The sequence below is a fragment of the Psittacula echo genome, assembly GCF_963264785.1.
Source record: "Psittacula echo genome assembly, chromosome: Z".
NCBI classification, from domain to species: domain Eukaryota; kingdom Metazoa; phylum Chordata; class Aves; order Psittaciformes; family Psittacidae; genus Psittacula; species Psittacula echo.
The window spans coordinates 41019041-41038007 of NC_137742.1; the positions used below are offsets into that span (position 1 = coordinate 41019041).

At 37.8% G+C, this 18967-nt stretch overlaps 1 protein-coding gene across 2 annotated transcripts in view; it reads left to right on the top strand.

The window, feature by feature from the left end:
* Positions 1-1213: 1213 nt before the first annotated feature.
* The window catches only part of APBA1 (amyloid beta precursor protein binding family A member 1), a gene marked incomplete at both ends in the record, with an annotated part of 36445 nt that continues 18691 nt past the window's right edge, over positions 1214-18967 (top strand). For both annotated transcript variants that reach the window (XM_080637166.1, XM_080637167.1), the window contains 3 exons: positions 1214-2365; positions 12150-12230; positions 15623-15662. In XM_080637166.1, the coding sequence (XP_080493292.1) occupies positions 1214-2365; positions 12150-12230; positions 15623-15662 (1273 nt within the window). The remainder of the gene's footprint in view (positions 2366-12149; positions 12231-15622; positions 15663-18967) is intronic.

The following is an 18967-nucleotide window of genomic DNA, read 5'->3' on the forward strand; positions in this document are numbered from 1 at the left end:
ATTGACCAATTGATCTTTTATAGATCCTTCAAGTTTTAACTCTTCCATAAGGTATCTTTTCTTTTAGTACTTACCACTGAGTCACATGCCAGACCTGTATTTTACTTACAGACATGTGGTTTAAGTCAAGCCCTTAAAAGGACATAATATGTCCTTTTTATGACACTACATTTTAAAAACATAGGGCAAGCTTCAAAATTACTGAAGCTTTTACATAAAAATTAAGCATTCTGAGCTAGGTAGGCCTGTTTGCTCCAGGAAACTTCTAGAAGCTAATCTGTATTCTTATGGAATTCTACTGTTTCTTTTTTTATGGCCTATTATTACTGGCAGACATCTCTAGTTATTATACAATCTTTTACTCAAAGTCAGAAAGGTTAAGATGCCTCACTACTCTCAGTGTGGTCATGGGTAAGAATATTAGTAATGTCTTCTCCATATTTTAGGAAAGAGATTTGGTGTAGAAGTCATCTTAAATGATTATAGATACATTTCGTGATGGTAACTGTGTTGTATCTAGGTGTCTTGTGCTTCCCTAGGGAGAAGGTACAGGTGCTTCAGATACCTTGAGAATACATTTTTGTTTCTAATGATGAGTGCATAGGGTGACTATCTCAGCCGAAGATACCATTCTGAAGAAGGGTAGTATGCATAGCTGTCATGTATCTGAGCAATTACAGACTCCTGTTATGGGACTAAATCTGTCATTTTACATTACAGCATCCTTCGCTTGCACCAAATTAATGAGCTATAGGCAGAGGTGGAGCAAGGGTGGAATATTTCTGTCATAACTCTACCATGATTGAGCTGCTGGACAGAGTTATCTTTTCTAACACACACCTGCCAATGCTGTTGAAATGCCAGAGCAGTCAGTGGAAGCATCTCCATCAGGCTGCTTTGAAGTGATTCTTCCACAAAGAATTTGTACACAAAAGTCAGAAGTGCAGTCCTGCAGGGAATCACTGTTGCTTGCTGCTGCTGAAGATCATTTGCATGGGGGGTCATACTGTTGTGCTGGCTGTTGTCTGACTTCAGAGCTCATAAAGTGAAACATTTGTCTGCTGGGGAAGGAAGGGTGCCTTTTGTTGCTTGTGTTCGTTGATTCCACTTTTTTTTGAAGAGTAACATCAAATGTTGGGGTTTTTTTTATTTCTTTCCAGCTGTGATAGACAAAATGTCAATACAATAAGTGACCTACCCACCAGAATTTGCCATGAACCATTTGGTTGGACCGTCTGTGGGGGAGGTAAGTGAAGAGCCAGCAAATGGAGCACTGAACGAATCAGTGGAGGCTGACCTGGAGCACTCAGAGGTGGAAGAGGAACAGCGGTATGCAACTCGCTACCCAAGACATACAAACAGCAGCCAAGGAGGCTTGTCTGGGCAGGAGGAGGAAGGGATGTTAGCTCGGTCAGCCAGCACTGAGAGTGGTTTCCACAATCACACAGATACTGCAGAAGGGGATGTGATAGCCACAGTGGAGGACAGTTATGACACAGAAAGAGTTCAGGAAAATGAGGATGAGAGTGCATATGCCGTGCAGTACAGGCCTGAGTCTGAAGAGTACACAGAGAATGCTGAGGCTGAACATGGTGAGGCCATTCATAATCAGACATTGCCTAATCACTTACATTTCCATTCCATCGAACACGAGGAAGCCATGAATGCAGCCTACTCGGGTTATGTCTACACACATCGGCTCTTCCACCGAGGAGAAGATGAACAGTATGCTGAGCCTTATGCTGACTACGGACTGCAGGAGCACGTATATGAGGAGATAGGAGATACACCAGACCTTGATGGTAGAGAAGGTATCCAACAGTATGAGCGGGAAAGGGAGGAAGCTGATAATTACCGCAAGGAGGCACTTGGTGCCCGCCTTCACCATTATGATGAACGGTCTGATGGAGAGTCTGACAGCCCTGAGAAGGAGGCAGAGTTTGCACCCTACCCAAGAATGGATAGTTATGAACAAGAGGAGGATATTGATCAGATTGTAGCAGAGGTGAAGCAAAGCATGAGCTCCCAGAGCTTAGACAAGGCAGCTGAAGACATGCCAGAAGCAGAGCAGAGTTTGAAGCATGGTCATGCTCTTGCTGGTGATGGGCAGGAAAGTAATGGCCATCTCCCAGCTGGTTCTCGAGTTACATCCAGCTCAGGAGAATCTGTACAGAGGTACAGTAAGGAAAAGAGAGACGCGATTTCACTGGCCATCAAGGATATTAAAGAGGCTATTGAGGAAGTGAAGACGAGGACCATCCGTTCTCCTTATACCCCTGATGAACCTAAGGAGCCTATCTGGGTGATGAGGCAGGACATCAGTCCAACCAGGGACTCTGACGACCAGAGGCCACTAGATGGCGATGTGAGTATACAAAGCTTTCATCTGTCAGGTTATGTATGTCTTATTCCTTTAATTGTGACAAAACTGGCAATGAAGGAGGGTGCATTTTGTCCTTACTCTGTGACTCAGCCTGCACTAAAGTATGTAGTGCATTGTCAATTTTAAATTATTACTCTAGAGAGCATGTAAGAGATAAGCATGTGCATGATCAGTGGGCCACATTTTAGTTCATGAAGCACTGCTGAAGCCAGTTACACTGTATAAAAATTTGCCACATGAAACTCTTTACTTTTTTTTCTGAAAAAAATGCTGTTCCATTTTTTACTGCCATGGGATATTTTAGAATAGCTACCAAACACTTTGTCCTCTGTTATCTATCCTTGTGTGTTTCTGTTAATCCTAAATTCCTAAATTTCACTTTTTGTCACGTAACAATCCTAACAGTTCCAGCAGAAATCTGTCAATATTCTTTATGATGGTATTGTAGATCAGATTCATATTCCAGAAAAGTTGCAGGTTTCTGTCCGCTTGCAAGCTTTAGAAATGTAGATGGTCTTACAGTCCATTCCAGCCCAAACCCATTCTCTGATTCTGTGATTTTATTTTTCCTGGAAAACTGTTGGAAACAGACAGTGATGAGTATGTCTGGATTGGTTTGGGGGTTTTTTGCTTCTTCATAATTTCATTGATTTCTTTTTTCTTTTTTTTTAAAGTAACCTGTATTGCAAAAATTACTTCTACAGATATTTTTAAAATTATGCCTGTTACTAAGTTGATTGGCAGGCACAAGGAGGGCTAAAGCAATGTTCTCAGATTATTCTATACGGGACAAGAATTATTTCTAACTTTAAAAGTTTCCAAAAGCTGTAATTTATTTCTCTCTCCTTTTATTAATGGATCACATTACCCTTTTGTTGTTCATTTTATTCACCACATAGGCTGTGTTCGTAAGTGGTGTCTTTGTCTGGAAGGGTCAAGGAACTTTCTGTTGCTTCCTGATTGTCTAATTGTAACACCCAGTACCATGATGATCTCAGTGATACTAAGTTGCAGATCCTAAAAGCACTGAATCCTTCCTGAAGGTGCTCTTGCTGCTCTCCCGAATCTTGCTGCACTTTGCAGAATTTAACTTTTCTAAGGTATGCTGGTAGGACTCAGCCTGGTATGTTCATATAGTAAACAGAACAGGTGTTTCCCCTGGTCTGTGTGTACATACTATGGGTTTATGTTTTGCAGCAAAAGTTAACTTCTTACTCAAGATTTTTCACTGCCTATTACATAGGAACCTAACTTAGATTTTCAGTGCTGGCTGGTAACCAAATCAGTAATGTATAATGACAGTATATCTCAGTTCAACGATGGCTGTAGATGTGTGGGCAGACAGTAAAAAAGGAAGTAAATTAAGCAAATTGCTTAGAAAGTTTGTATAGATTGAGGGGAGTACGTGTTGCAGAAGAAGGGACTTGGGACTGGGTAGGAATTCTGTTTTTCACTGAAGGTGAGGTATGCATTTGTTTTAGGAGATTCTTTAATTCAGATGACAACTCATGAAGTCTGAACAGTCTGCTTTCTTTAACGAAGCATTCCTAGAATTAGGACTAAGTGGCCATGAGTGTTTAATAAAAATACAGTTGAAGCCCCTTCATCTAAATGTAGGCTTTCCTTTATCTCCTTTGAGAAATAAAACAGGATCTCAGACAGGAGCTTTTCAGTATAACCAGTATATGCCAGAGATGTTATTCAGTCTGATTTGTAACACTGGCCTTGAAATAAGAAGGAATTACATAAACAGAGTGTTTGACCTTCAGGCAGACACTCTTTTCTTGCCCCAGAATTATCAAAGAGCTGCAGATAAGTAATGCATTGTCAGTGCTTTTGTTACCTTCAGTTATTTTGCCAGACTACTTTGGAAATTGTGCCCACATTGTGTTTTAACAAAGACATTTTGCAGTTAGAGATAGAACATCCCTCTAAATATCTGTAATTATTTTGTGTTCTTAATCGTATGATATTGAAACTGGTAAGACCTCTTTAGATCCAAATAGCAGTCACTTTTTATTTAGCTAGGAGCTCTCCATGAGAGAACACTGAAGCCAGGGAGTCAGAAGAACGATTTGTAGTTGAGACTCATGAAATATGACAGCCTCTTTTGCCTTTTTCACCAGAAAGCCACTGTTAACTCCATAGTGCTGAGCATTTGGATGATATATTTACAGCAAAATATTTGGTAGATGCTAGTTTGAAATGTCCAGAAACTGTTTTGAGAAGCTAGTGTTCCAGAAGTGTTCAGCTTACCTGCAGCTGTGTATAGGTTAGGACTGTTAGGATAGACCGTGGTGATAAGAAAGCTACAGATCACTATATGCATTTGGTTTTAAGATGCTCCGTTTCCAGGTTTAGTCACAGTTTAATCTACCAGGAATTTCAGTCATTTGTATTTCTCCTCAAAAGAAATGTTTAGCAGGTATACAAGAAAAGAAAATTGCTCACAGCCCACGGGCAATTCTATTGTAATAGGCTCTGGTAGTCTTGTGGTGTAGGAGGCAGGTAGCAGACTTCTGTGAATAAATAAATAGTGTACTGAATTACCTGCTTAATATTTAACAATGGAGAGTATTTGCTGTTGTGTTCCTTGTGCACCCCAGTTTAGTGACACATGCTTTCACTTTAGAAATGGTCTGGACACCTACTTTGTGGGGAAGGTGTTGTGTCTATTTGATAAAAGCTGAAAAATTATCTCAGGGTCCTTTGAATAAATACAGCAAGATTTTTTTGTGTGTTTGATACACGCGTGAGATATGAATAATGGGCATATATTTCCAAAATCTGTTTATCAGAAATTTTTTTAAACCAAAGCAGACCATCACTTCCATATAGCCTTGTGAGGATATCTTTTTCGAATATAGTAGTAGTTAGAGCTGCATAACTGCAAGAAACGTGGCATTATGGTGTAAAAGTTTTGTGTAGTAGATATCTCAGAATACAATTAAATATAATAGTGTATAAACTGTACAGAAGGTCTAAAAAAGCATCTTAAAAATGTCATAGAGCTTTGAGAATAGTGGGTTGCTTAGTTGTGGAAGTACAGAGACCTGCTGAGAAAAGCACTGAAAGACAAAAAAGCTCAGGTAGTTAAAGAGTATATCTGTCCTCTCATGTCCAGAGAAGAGAAGAAGGCTGCCTCCTTCACTTCTGCCATAATCAGGAGAAAACAGTGGTTTGAAGGGAGAAGTTCTCCATTTCAGAACTAAATTCCATGACCTTTTTTTGTGGTCTGTTCAGATATACGTGGGGTTATATATCTGAAATTCACGTTTTATTGACCTGCAGGGCATAGTTTGTTGCTGTGTGCCAAGACTTTGGTTCTGCAAAGCCCTCTCAGTGATGTTCACAATCTCTGTTCCCCTGTAGACACTTGAGGTGGTGCCATGTTAGAATAAACCCTTACATAAAGTAAAACCATGTACATGGATGGTTTGAATTTATGAAGTAGAAATTCAGAGCTGAAGACAAGCCTTTCAGGTAGAACTGAGTTGCATTGTTCTGCTTCTCTCTTAGTTTTGATTACATGTATTTTATTTCAACCTTTGAGTACTCAGTTACAGGATTTTCTCAATTCTGATAACTCCAGAAGTGAGGTATTTTCATGGAGTTGAATTTGTTTCACTTCTTCCACAGCAAGAGTAATGTATTATTAACAAGGCAACAGACAAGTCTGTTTTAAATAATTAAGCAGGTTTCAGTAATAGATGAACTAAGCCGGGGGGAGGAGGGAGAGAAAAAGAAAAGAAATGAAACAAAGATGAATTTGTATTGATAGGATATTTTATTTTTCTGAGCAGACCTTTTTAAACTGTTGGCTGAGCACACAGAATACAGGTCAGGACATCTTTCTGTCATCTATGTGAGACCACAGTCTTAGTTAAAAAAAAAAAAAAAGCACATCCAAAAACCCCAAACAAAAAATCATTCAAAAAAAAAAATCGTTTTAATATCCAGGGATGAAAGCTTTTTGCTAATTCATTGATCACACAGAAGAAAAATTTATTGATTAGTCTCTGTGAAGACAAACACTCTCCAGATAAGTTATGGGCTTTTAAATTACAGTGAGCCCTGGATACATAGCCGCTTTAATTTTTTTTGTTCTTGTTTGTTTTATTACAGTTTTTATTATTGAAAGATTAAAGCAATTTCAAGTGATGTTTCTAGAACAGCACTTGGTATAGTTAAAGTCTCTTGAAAATCCTTGAGAGATCCACACTAATTTTTTCAGATTGACACATGAAGCTACATTCAAACTACAAGTTCAAGTGGAAGTACAGCTAAGGAAGTCTGTACTTGAGAAAGAGAAGCAGCCAGCAGTGAACCAGCTTCCAGGAGCCCTGCTGTGCTGGCAGCCTTCCATCCAGCATGCATGCTGCTGGACGGACCCTACCCACACTGCATGTGTGTGTGATCTGACGTGCAGTCAGAGTCAATACAGCCTAAGATTTTATTCAAAGAGAAGTTACCAACTTACAGTGTGTGGTTGTGGTACTGCATGGTCCCTGCTATTGACTCAGGTGGCCAAGCAATGGGCAAAATAAAGCACCATCTTGCCTAACAGGCTTGGTTACATTTATTGTTTGCTCATTCAGACTTTTCTGTGTCAGATCTAAACCTCCATATATTAGAATCATAGCATCATAGAATAGTTAGGGTTGGAAAGGCCCTTAAGATCATCTAGTTCCAACCCCCACTTCTTAGATATATTAGGTATATTCTTAGGTATATTTTTATTTTGTATTTGGGACTTAGTAATACAACAGTAACAGGTGGGGGTCTTTCTTCAAAGACTTTGGCAGAGGTACACAGTCATTGCTTGGGTCAAAATCTCTATTTTTGTAATTTCCGTTAATTTTACTGAAGAATTTCAGCTCACTGGTGGTGTGCAGATACTCATGGGCAGTGTGCTTGTTTTTAAAGAGGTAGTTTATTCAGAGCCATTACTATTCAGTTTATTATTTCACATGGTAGACAGTCAGGTCTCTCAAGTGGGATTGTCAGTCATTGTCCAGATGGTGGCAATTGGCAGAAGGCTCCATTGTGGCAGGGCATCATTAGGTGCATCAGGGGAGATTCTCCAAACTGAGACTCCTGACTCCCCAGACTGCTTTTGTTCTCAGGTCTGGCGTGCAGCTGGTCTGTGATCCTACATGGCCACTCTAGCACAGGTGATCCATTACTATAGTCTACCTTAAGCTACATACAAAACACTTCCTATGTTAACTGTGTATGTATGGCTGTCTGTCATACACAACCTTATCAGCATGTGCAGGAATAGTTTTTGTTGACTACCGGGAAGTTTTTTATCCATATGCAGTTTGGTCTTTTTTGCAGCACAAACAACTGTGTGGGAGAGCTGTTGGGTCAGCCAGATGACCTGCCTGGATAGTAGCTAGCACCCTCAAGTGATGAATTGTGCCTCTTACTTATCCCAGGAAGAACCTGCTTGGGGAATCTCTGAGGCTGCCTGAAATTCCTGGATAGAGAGGTCATATAGCAATTAGTCATATGTGTTGTTCTGAAGTGAGCAGTTCGGTTGGTTACCTTATCTCAGGTCAACTCATTGTATCACCTGCGCACAAAGTGGCCTGGGGCCTGGGGCAAGTCCTGAACCACCCATCAATTTGCTGACTGGTGGATAAGTGCACTGGGTATGTGCAGAGGCAGTTACATCTCAATTACAGTTACACCACAAGTACAGTCAAAGCTGAGTTTCATCCTTATGTCACAGTTATAAATTGATATATTGTGCGACAGTATACATGAATGTGTACAGTAATTCTGAATTGGCTTTACTTTTTCAAATGCTCCATTTTTAACAATGTGGTTAAAGCAAATTTAAACGAAGATGATAGTGATGTTTAAATATATTGTAAGAAACTTTAGCATTCAGTTCCATTCTTTATGGGTACTTTTTGTTGTCTAAAAGCTATGAATATGTTGATGGCCTTAGTCTACATTTTAGTGAATAGAATTTGAACTGTTCAAATCACAGTAGACACTCGCCAGGGCATAGTTGTGATAAAAACAAAGACATTTACTGCCATAGTTGTGCTGTACTGGGCAGTGCTTGTGAAATTATACTTGCGTGTGGGACTTGAATGTTTTCATATTGCTTTGACATTTGCCTAATGTGTATGGGTACCTTTTTATCACTAAAATAAAATAAATTTAAAAGCCTTGCCTTATCCACTTGCCTCCTCTGAACAGGAAGACAATATTTGCCATTCGTCTGCCAAGAAGCCTTATGTAGACATTAGCGTCATGTAAATAATGGCCTTTTGTTTAAGTGAATCTTGCATTACTGAAGTATTATTTATTGATTTCATGCCCGCTGTCCCAGGCTTGTACGTGATGACGTGACCCACTAGGTTATACTCTTCTACGATATGCTGTTGATAAGAGCAGGTAAAACAACACTGCTTTTAGAGGGCAAGAGCTTTATGAGCTACTCAGTAGCCAGCTGGATCTGTATAGGTTAAATGCTGCACAGTCCTCTTGTGTTACAAGTTCTGTTACTAAATCTCTCTGCACAATAGCAAGGAAGGTTTCTCAGGTGGAGCGAGTTGCATGTTAGTTGGAGTCAAACAACACCAGAATTGAGATGGAGAATTTTTGGATGTACCAGGTTGAGTATCGTAAAAAAAATGTAAGTACATACTTCAAGAGGACAAATGGGGTGAATAGTGCTTTTTTTGTTGCTGCACCTAAGGAAACACTTTGTAATTCCATTGATGGACCTCTTTGTGTAATAACAGCATGCTTTCCATGAACTTACTGTATTCTGACAGCATTTTTCTTAGGCTTCTAGAACTTGTTTTGTTAACAGACAATGATGTAGTCACTAAGAATTCAGATGTCAGTTGTAGTGTTATGAGGAGTTGTGCAAGTTCTCTATCCACTATGATGTATCAAAATATTTCTTGTTATTGCTATGACTGCATTCTTTCCTTGTGCATGTATATGGTACCTCTAAAATGCGTTTTGATGTGGAGGAGAACTGAGTTCTTATTCTTCAAAGACTGAACTTTTTTGTACAGATGTCTTTGGGGACAGCTCTCATGTAATGTCATGTAGCAAATTTTATAGGATGTTTGATATTTGGGTTTGTAGGGGTTTTGGTTTTTGGGTTTTTTTTTTGTTTGTTTTGGTTTTGTTTTTTTTTTTTTTTTCTGTTTTTTCCCCAGAAAACATTTGGGCAGACATTCAAACAGAGCACATGGAAAGCCATGTGATTGTTTTAATGGTTGCTTAATTCTGATACTCTGTCGATGAAAATAGCTGAGTAGAGGTATTTGTAGTGCTACTGGAGTAACTGCTAATGCATTTTAAATGGTGCAGAATTTTTTAATGTCAGCAACCAACTGGTTTAAATAAATAATGTATTGTTACCACTTTAGTATGTGAATACAAGAGCTTTCAGGCATTTTAAATAACTTTTGTTTGTGGAGACATTTGATACTGAAAAAATAATATGTTTTACTTTGTTTCTTTGTTTACTACTTAAAGCTCAATCCTACAATATTCTACTGTCATTATTAGGTTGAGAGGATTGCATGTCTTTTGTATTTAATTTTAATACAGAAATACTGTGTTACTGTGGGGAATGAGGAAGGTTCATCAAGTCAATAGGAGTTGCCATTTTTGCAGTTGAGACACTATGTAACTGTAACCAGAGTTACAGAGCAAGTCCTGGGATCCTGCGTCTCTCTCACAGCCCCTGTGTGAATGCAGCAAGCAACCCTTCAGGCTGATGGCCCACATGTCTGTGCCCTAAGGACCGTTTCACAGCAACATATGGTCAGAGACTGTTGTAAGCTGTATGTCCTTTATACCCTGCAGTTGTAACTCAAAATACAGGGAGGTGCAAGGACTGCACTTTTATCTGTATAATTAGGAATTGCTTCTTAACTCTTTGGAAGCCTTTATTAGTTAATTATAAAGAAAAATGGGAGGAGAATGGAATTCCATTTTCTTGGTTTGTTCCATATCTATGAAGCTAAGCTTGCATTTCTTAGGGCTTTTTTTTGTTGTTGTTGTTTGGTTGGGTTTTTTTATTATCATTATTATTATTATTGTTCTTGTTTTTCTTTGTCTACTGTTTCGTAGAACTCAGTGTTTTAGCTAGAGTGGAGGCATAGCAGAAAGGAATTCCTAGATTGCAGCTGCTGCCAGCTTCGAGCACTGGAAGCATAGGTCTTTTCTGGTATGATCCTTGACTTAGAGAAAAGCTGCATCATGTAATTGCTTGTGAAACCAGGTATGGTATTTGATGGTTTTGCCATCAGTGTTGAACTTCTGAGCTGGCATGCTAGGGCCAAACTCCTTATGTCAAAGGAGAGTGCAGAATTGCAGGGCTGCTGGGGTAAACACTCAGCCTGCATAGCTACAATACTAAACCTTCCTTTGAGAATTCACATTTTGGCATGCACGCTGACATGTTTTGCAGGTATGTCCATAAGATTGGCCTTTAAATATGCCTGCTGCGTTAAAGCTTTGTACTGTCTTCCATTTTGATCAGTTTCATTAATTTCACACTCTGTGTTCTTGTGTCATACCCCCATAGCATTCACCCTGATCTGGACTGGATATACCTCACTACAGCTTTTTAGTGTCACCAACATTCATTAGGAATTGACTATGATTAAAATAGCCTTTCCCAAGGCATTCTTTCCCTTTACCAAGATACTTGCTGAAGGATCATATAGATCTAGATATTCCGTAATACTGTTTTCCTGTGCTGTTCCCTTTGTTTTCCTGCTATGTCATTCTTGACAATTGTGAATGACTAGGAGAGAACTGGAAGGACAGTTTCTTCACTGAATTGTTTACAGTGAAGGACAAAAAATTAGGAAAGCTGACCTAGAGAGCATGTATAATACTGAGATCATAGTATGAACTGTGAAATATTTTCCAAATTTGCACTCTAAAGTGAGGAATCATAGTCCTTGATTACACTGGTATTGAACAGTTCTTGAATATATTCTAATTAAGCCGTTGAATATATTAGTAATACCTTGTACAATTTATAAAAGCTGTTTTCTCAAATGACAGATTAATATTTGTGGACAATCGCTGTAGCCTACCTCTGCTCAAATTAGATTAGTTTAGCACTTCAGATTAATTATATCTGAGAGCTTGTGTGCTTATGGAGAAATTGCAGGCTTTTCTTCACTCTTCTCAATTTGACAACTAAGTAATCTTTAGCTGAATCCCTGTGTTCGGATCATGGTCAACTCACCTGTCTTACCATAGCTTCCTTACTTAGTGACTTTTCTTTCCTAGCATGTCAGAGGTTAGGACATAGGTTTATGCTGCCCGCAGCCTTCAGTAAGGTCAGGCCAATAGCGATATTAGATGATCCTCCATTCACCTTGCAAAAATAGGATTTTGTGGCCTGCTTTTTTGCTGAGTGCTGCTTGTACAGCTTTTTATTTTTCCAAATGTTTAATTACTTATATTACTGACAAATAAACACGGGGGTTTTTTTAAAGATTTAGCTGTTGAGAGTAAGTCCACTGAGATATTGATATGTGATCATCATGAGAAAAAGCAAGGGTTACATTTTCTCTTATTTTTTGGTTTGTTTGGTTTGGGTTTTTTTCTATTATTATTATTATTATTACTTTTATTATAATTGTTTTAGCCTTTCTATTTTTCTCCCTCATCTCTTATTTCCATTGCCAAGTCAGAAGAAAATATGAAAGAAGAATTTATACATTGGTTGTTCAGATATTGTTGATTTTCTTGTCATGTTTAGTCTCCATCCCCAGATTCCTCTTCACCTCGGGGTGCTGAATCAAGTAGGCAACATCAGCAGGAGGCCTCCACTAATAAAGAGGTAAAATGAAATCTTTCTAAAGTCTTGTTCATGCTGCTTATGCTTTTTTATTTTTCTTGCCCCCTTGTACCTGTGCAATCCCTTCTCTTCTTCCAAAGTTGCAACAAACTTGAAAAGCTGATTTGTTGCTCCTTTTTCCTTAAGCTTGCCTGGCTGTCTGACTGAATTTCAACATACTTAAGACTGTTTATCATAGCATTTCTGAGTCTGTATTCAGCAACCACTAAATTTATTAATCAGGCTGGGAGGTATTGATTGATCAAACAGCTAAATCATCTCAGTTTCAGAGACAAAAGAAATCATCCCTTTTGTCTTTTCCCTGCAGAATGTCTTCCTGCCAAGAAAAAAATTGTTTCTCAGCCAGATGAAAAAGCTTGCTTACATGAAATTAATTAGGTCATAATTCATACTACTTAATGTTTTGCCGTTGTAGAAACTGGCTTGTCAGTGATTCACAGTTAGAATTTATTTCCAGGCTCCTTAAAATAAAGCTAAATACTTTATTGCTTATGAACACAAAGTGAGACGTGTGAGTAGAACTCACAGTGTGAAAAGAAAATAATTTGGCATTAAGTGTTTGGATTAGTATAGAATGGCAGGCTCTGTAAACAGAAATATCTGCAAATATTTGGTTTGTTTGCCTTTTGTTCTTTAAACTTAAGAAAAATATAGGAACTGTAGTCGAAAAAGAGACCATATTGTTACTGATAGCAATGCATGACTTATGTTGCACTGTGAAAAAAACTGATCTACCGTAGCTGGAAATACTAATTAAAATGGAAACAATAACTAGTAATCCATTATTTCTTTTTTCTTTTGCTATTGTCAAGGGATAAAAAAGCTTGTAACATGCAGGTATTTGTGCCAGTCTGTATTTGCGTTTAGAAAATAATGAAAGGTTTCAAAAGGCTTGAGAGTCTCATATTAAAGCCCTTAAAAATAGATAAAATAGGTAGTGCCATTAAATTTTCATCTGCTGTATTGTTAGCTTGTTAAAGCCTTTAGCATTCTTCCGTATAGATTTTTGTCACTTCCTATATATTGTAACTTTTAGCAGTTTTTAGGCATCAATAAACTTAGCCAAAGGAAGAAAATAAACAAGACACTACTTATTTCAGTTTTTAGGTTGTGTTCACACGTAGCGTCAGAGGTGGTAAACCAGCTTTCACAGTAGAATCTGTCAGGCTGTTTATTTCCCTTATAGGAGCAATAGTTCCTGCTTTAGTACTTCCAAGGCAAGAACAACAGTGATGAAGCAGCATCATAATTTTGGGGAATGACTTTTAGGTCTTAGTAAAACCTTTTTTTTTTTTTTAAATATGAATTCTATAATACTAGGTGGCAATGAGGCTAGCAAGAGAAATTAAACATTAATGACTTTGATATTTCATTATTCATGGATATGTAAAATTAAAAGGTGTAGGTTTCCTCCTACTGGTAACTTTACCTGTTACCTATTCTTGTGGTCTTAGTAGAGTGTCTTTCATCCTGGGCAATGGACAAAAATTGCTTGATTTTTTTGTGTAAGGTTTTACAATAAAAGCATATGTGATGGTAGTTTACATCTCTCTGCCCTGAAAAGAAGTTGCATCAGCTAATAGATTGCTGAAGAGTTGTCAAATCTGTAGAAACAGACTGTGTTCACCCTGCTTAAAAAAAAAAAAAAAAAAAAAAGGAGAATACTTTGGAAAGTGCATTTATATGCATGAGCCGTCTGGTGCATAGGGGATTTGACTTTTAGGTCTGTCAGAGCCAAGTGGTTGAACCCCTCTTACCACTGCACCACTAGCACTTACAGACATTTTTAAAGTCTGTATGGGTAGGTGGTCCAGTAAAAACATTCATCTGAAGAGATGAAAGAGCCAGATATGAAAAGACATGTCAGTGTCTTGACAGAAGCTTAAGTGCTTCAGCAGTGGGAGAGCAATGTTTGTTGGCATCTTTATTTATGCTAGTGCAGTCTTTGATGGAGAGCTTTCTTGGTTTTGCAGTACAGCTTAGTAAACTTCATAAGGAACAGCAAGTACGTAGAGGCTGTACAGGCTCTGCTGTCCATCACACTCTTTATGTTTTCATTTCATGAATCTTATTTTATAGCAAGATGAGCATCATTGATTGAAAAGTATTATTTGCTATTCATCTTCTATTTGTTAGAATGGAAAAGACTCCTTGGGGTTAGTCAACAGACCTGCCACATAACTGTGACCTTCCTAGTTTACCTGGCTTTTTGCACCAGTACACAGAACCTTATAAGCTGCCTGGCATAAAGGAAAATAATCTGATGTATATTTCAATGTATATTGTCTGGAAATATACTAGAAGATGTCTAAGATATTATGCATTATTCTAGATTTTCTTTTAATAAAACTGTATTAAGCATTAGAAGAGTTACTACTGATACAAACAGTGACAGGTTCAATGACAAGCTTTGTAATACTCACTATCCTCACTATCCAGACTTTCCAAAATTCCTACCTGCACCACATATGATAGCAGCAGATATGTCAATATCTCTATTACCATCCATATGTTGCCATATAAAATTTTCTTTGATAAATATTCCTATGTGGTTTACGTATTGATCATAACAAAATAGTGAAGCTTAGTGAAAGTTATCTTTCAGGTGTTCAGAGTGTTAGCCGTAGAGTCTTTCACACAAAATAGCAGTTGCAAGTAAGGTCTTAGACTTTAAACTGTGTATTTACATATGAAAATTGGTGGTTTTCTTATTTTTTTACCTTTTATGTAATTGAAGCTACCAGGTGTAGTTTTGTTCTTGATATAATGTAAACACAGTTGGTGGTCAATTGCTAGTGAATTCAGTTACCCCACAGAATACAGGTTGCTACCTAAACTGTTGAAATTTAGAAAGCTTTTTAGTGCAAGGGCTGCATTAATGCAAGGGATACATCTAAGAACAGTCCTGGTGGATAATAGGATTAGGGTAATGAGTAACAGAATTTTCTTAATGAATGGGTGACTGGGCTGATGGTTTCAGTTATGAAAGCCATGTATTCAGTATAGCATAATTTTATATATTCGTATATGTATTTATTCCTAATTGGAAGATCCAGTGTCTTTGAGATATGATGCATTTTTGTGCAACTTATTGATAGTAAAAGTAGAACATCTATTGGTAGCAATTAGTATACTACTGAACGCCAACAAGTAAGTGAAAATTGGGCTTAGTATGTTGCCTGATAAAGAAGGAAACCGAATGCATTGTTTAAATCTAGTAGGTGCTTAGACTTTCAAAATACTAAATAAAATAATAAATCTTAATAAGTGGTCATCTTCCTTTGCTCATAACTATGACTGATTAACTTTTTAATTTTTTTGGCATATTTGTGCATGCTCTGTTCTGTTTGAAATCCTTTTTGTCTTAATTACAGTCCAGAAAAAGTTTGGCTTCATTTCCAACCTATGTTGAAGGTAAGATAGTTCTACAATTTCTAAATCTAAATGTTTTTTAATATTAAAAAACCTCCAGTATTTGAAATGTATGAAATTTTATTTGCTGAAAAAGAAAAGCTGTTAGGGTTGGGTGTATTGATTTAGATTAAATTGTGTCCAGTCTGGAACCTGAGCTAAATCTTACTATTCTCTTTCAGACGTTCAGACTTTTTAGTGTTTAATTCATAGTTTCTGTGTCATTTCTGCTGGTTATTTTTGATCAGTATCACTTATACCAACATGGATGTTTTTATGGTATTCACACAATACATATGAATGTGCATGGACAAGGAAAATAGGCTAGGCAAGAAGACTGTAGTGCTCTTTCCAGCACTGATTGATTAATCCAGAATTGGTTAATTGGATTAATTGGCAGGCCTGCAAGTGCTTCTTTACAGCTAATTGTCCTCCAGTTAAATAGTACTTACTATCTTAGGGTTAAGGTTGCATTTGTACAAGTGCTTAATTTATTCAGAACAATGTTAAGTTTTTTACCAGAGTTGTGGTTTGAGCCCAGCCGGTAACAGAACCACACAGCTGCTCGCTCACTCCTCTCCACTTCCTCCCCCCACTCCTGGAGGGGTGGAGAGGAGATTTGAAAGAATGTAACTCCCATGGGTTGAGATAACAACAGTCCAGTAACTAAGGTATAACACAAAACTACTACTGCTACCACCAATAATAATAATGATAAAGGAAATAACAAGAGAAGAGAATACAACCACTCACCACCTGCTGACCGATACCCAGCCCGACCCAAGCAGTGGTCTAGCCCTTTCAGGTAACTGCCCCCAGTTTGTATACTAGGCATGACATGCTGTGGTGTGGAATATAGTTTGGGTCAGGTGTCCTGTCTCTGCTTCCTCCTGGCTTCCCTTCCTCCCTGGCAGAGCATGAGACTCAGAAAGTCCTTGGTCAGAGTAAACATTACCTAGCAACAACTAAAAACGTCGGTGTTATCAGCACTGTTCCCAGGCTGAAAGTCAAAAACACAGCACTGCATCAGCTACTAAGAAAGAAAAAAATGACTGCTATAGCTGAACCCAGGAGAATGAGTCTGCATTTTGAGTATACAGGAAGACTGCATGCTGTAAAACCCAGTTATTTTGTTATGAGAGCATGACAGAAGGAGAAAATTTGAAGTTTCATTTGCCTTTTTTTATCCCTGGCAGTGATAGTTCCAATCAAGCATTTCATCATATGCTTCATGAAATGCCAGAAATGCGGTTGATACTATATATCATTTAGGCTGTCTTGGAAGTCCTTGGATTGCTTTGCAGTGTGCTGTGGCTAAGTCATTATGTGATAGTTCTCTTTAGACTACTAATTAGTCACTTGCTTAGACATCAGTGTATAAACTGCATACTTTGGAATCTGTGGCCGGAATGTCAACTAATGTAGATTTTGTATATTATCTTGAAACTACCTGAGCTTTGGAATTTTGCAGCAATGAAGGATCTTTCTTAAAACTGAAATTCATCTGCTAGTGATAGCCTTGTCTATCAAGGGCTATCTTAAATAATCTTCCCCCCTTAAAAAGAAAAATAACATTCTAAACTAAAATTTTCTTAGATATTGATCCAATGCAAAATTCCTTACAAAAGAAAATATTTCCATTTTTATGCACTAGCAGTACAAGAAAAACTTCTAGCACCTATCCTATACTTTCATTCAGATAATTTCATTGTCAGAGGTAATAAATGGAGAGGTCTTTCAAAAAGCAGTGCTGTCTGTGTGTTCAACTCTGATGAAAATACAGCACATACCTTTTTTTGGTTTTCATACTCTTCCTTCTGGGATCTTTATCTACGCCTTTGTCCATATTAATGGATTTTGTGTTTTGGTCAGAAATCATACTGTAAAGGGGTTTGTACCCTTTATAGTGAAGGGGTGGAAGTGGTGAAAAGGCCTTGACATATAGAGTAAAAAATACCAACACTTAAAATGCTGTGTGGTTTCAGGACTGGAGGAGTGTGCGTATATATAGTTCTTCCAGATATGTGAATTTCTCTAAGGCAAAAAAACCCATTTCTTTGTGTCATGTACTTGGAAGAGACTTGTTAATTTTGAGAGTTTTCCAGATACATAGTATCTGAACAAATTCTGCACACTGGAGATGAGCATCTTAAAATTACTAGTCCTAAACTTTAAGATTTAAAGAAACCATAAAGGAGACAAGCTTGCTTGTAAGATTTATACACCTCCTTCTGGATGCATATTTATCAGTGTGATATTTATCTCCAGTTCTTTCTTTTGTTGTTTTAGTCTTAATAATGACTTGCATTTCTTTGGGGCCCCTGCTTATTTTGAGGGATCATTAATCTCTTCTTTTATAATTAGAACAAAATTGGCATTCTGAGTAGTATTAAACTTTAAGCCCCAACTTCTTATATCTGAAGATGACGCTTGAACAAATAAAAACTCCATTCGGATATTGTAGAGTATTTTGCTTTCTTCTTAGAGTAATAAAAGGCAAATCTTAAGCGTTTGGTTTTTTTGATGATAAAATGTGGCATTTTTACCATTAGCAGTCTTTTAACATTATTTGCATTTTCACTTGTTCCAAACATCAACTGTTTTTTCCTTACTTTTGAGAAAACTAGAAGCTTCTTCAGTTAACCAACCTCCCTATTGGATCATGACAATTTTAACATGTAACAAAGAGTCAAAATAAAACATTTTTACATATACAATTTTTAGATATAATTGCCAAACTTCAGAACACTTACAGATCATAAATTCTGCTCTGTAAGGATTTGCACTGTTAGGCACTGAGCACTTCATCGCCCTCTAACTTTCCACTAAAGTTGATGGGAGTCAGATAATTAAGAAACTGTGGAACTAAGAGAGTTGTTTTGCCATCATGCTCTCTGTTTACCAACATTATAATTTAACTCTATACCTCAGTGTCCTTGTTGAGACTGAGTGATTCTTAAAGGTCTATGGCATAAAAGTGCTTTGCTTAATTGAGCAATCAGTCTTCTCAGGTAAGGAGAGATGTGTTGTACCTGTAAAGCGTCCCTGGGAGTTTGCTCTGCCTGTTGTACTAACTGCAGCTAATGCGCAAGTGAGTAAGTGGCTGGTGGCTGTTACTAAATTGCACCCTTCCTCTTTCTGTTTCTGACTGTCGATCTTAGAATTGCAAGCCTGGTTTTGGTGGATGAGGGGTGAACTGAGTAACTGTGTATGTCCCTTTGTAACAGTGAAAGCTCACAGAGATATTGCTCCAGGGTGATCCCTGCTCACAAAAGAATGAGCTAGTCTGAGAAACAGGCTGCATTAAC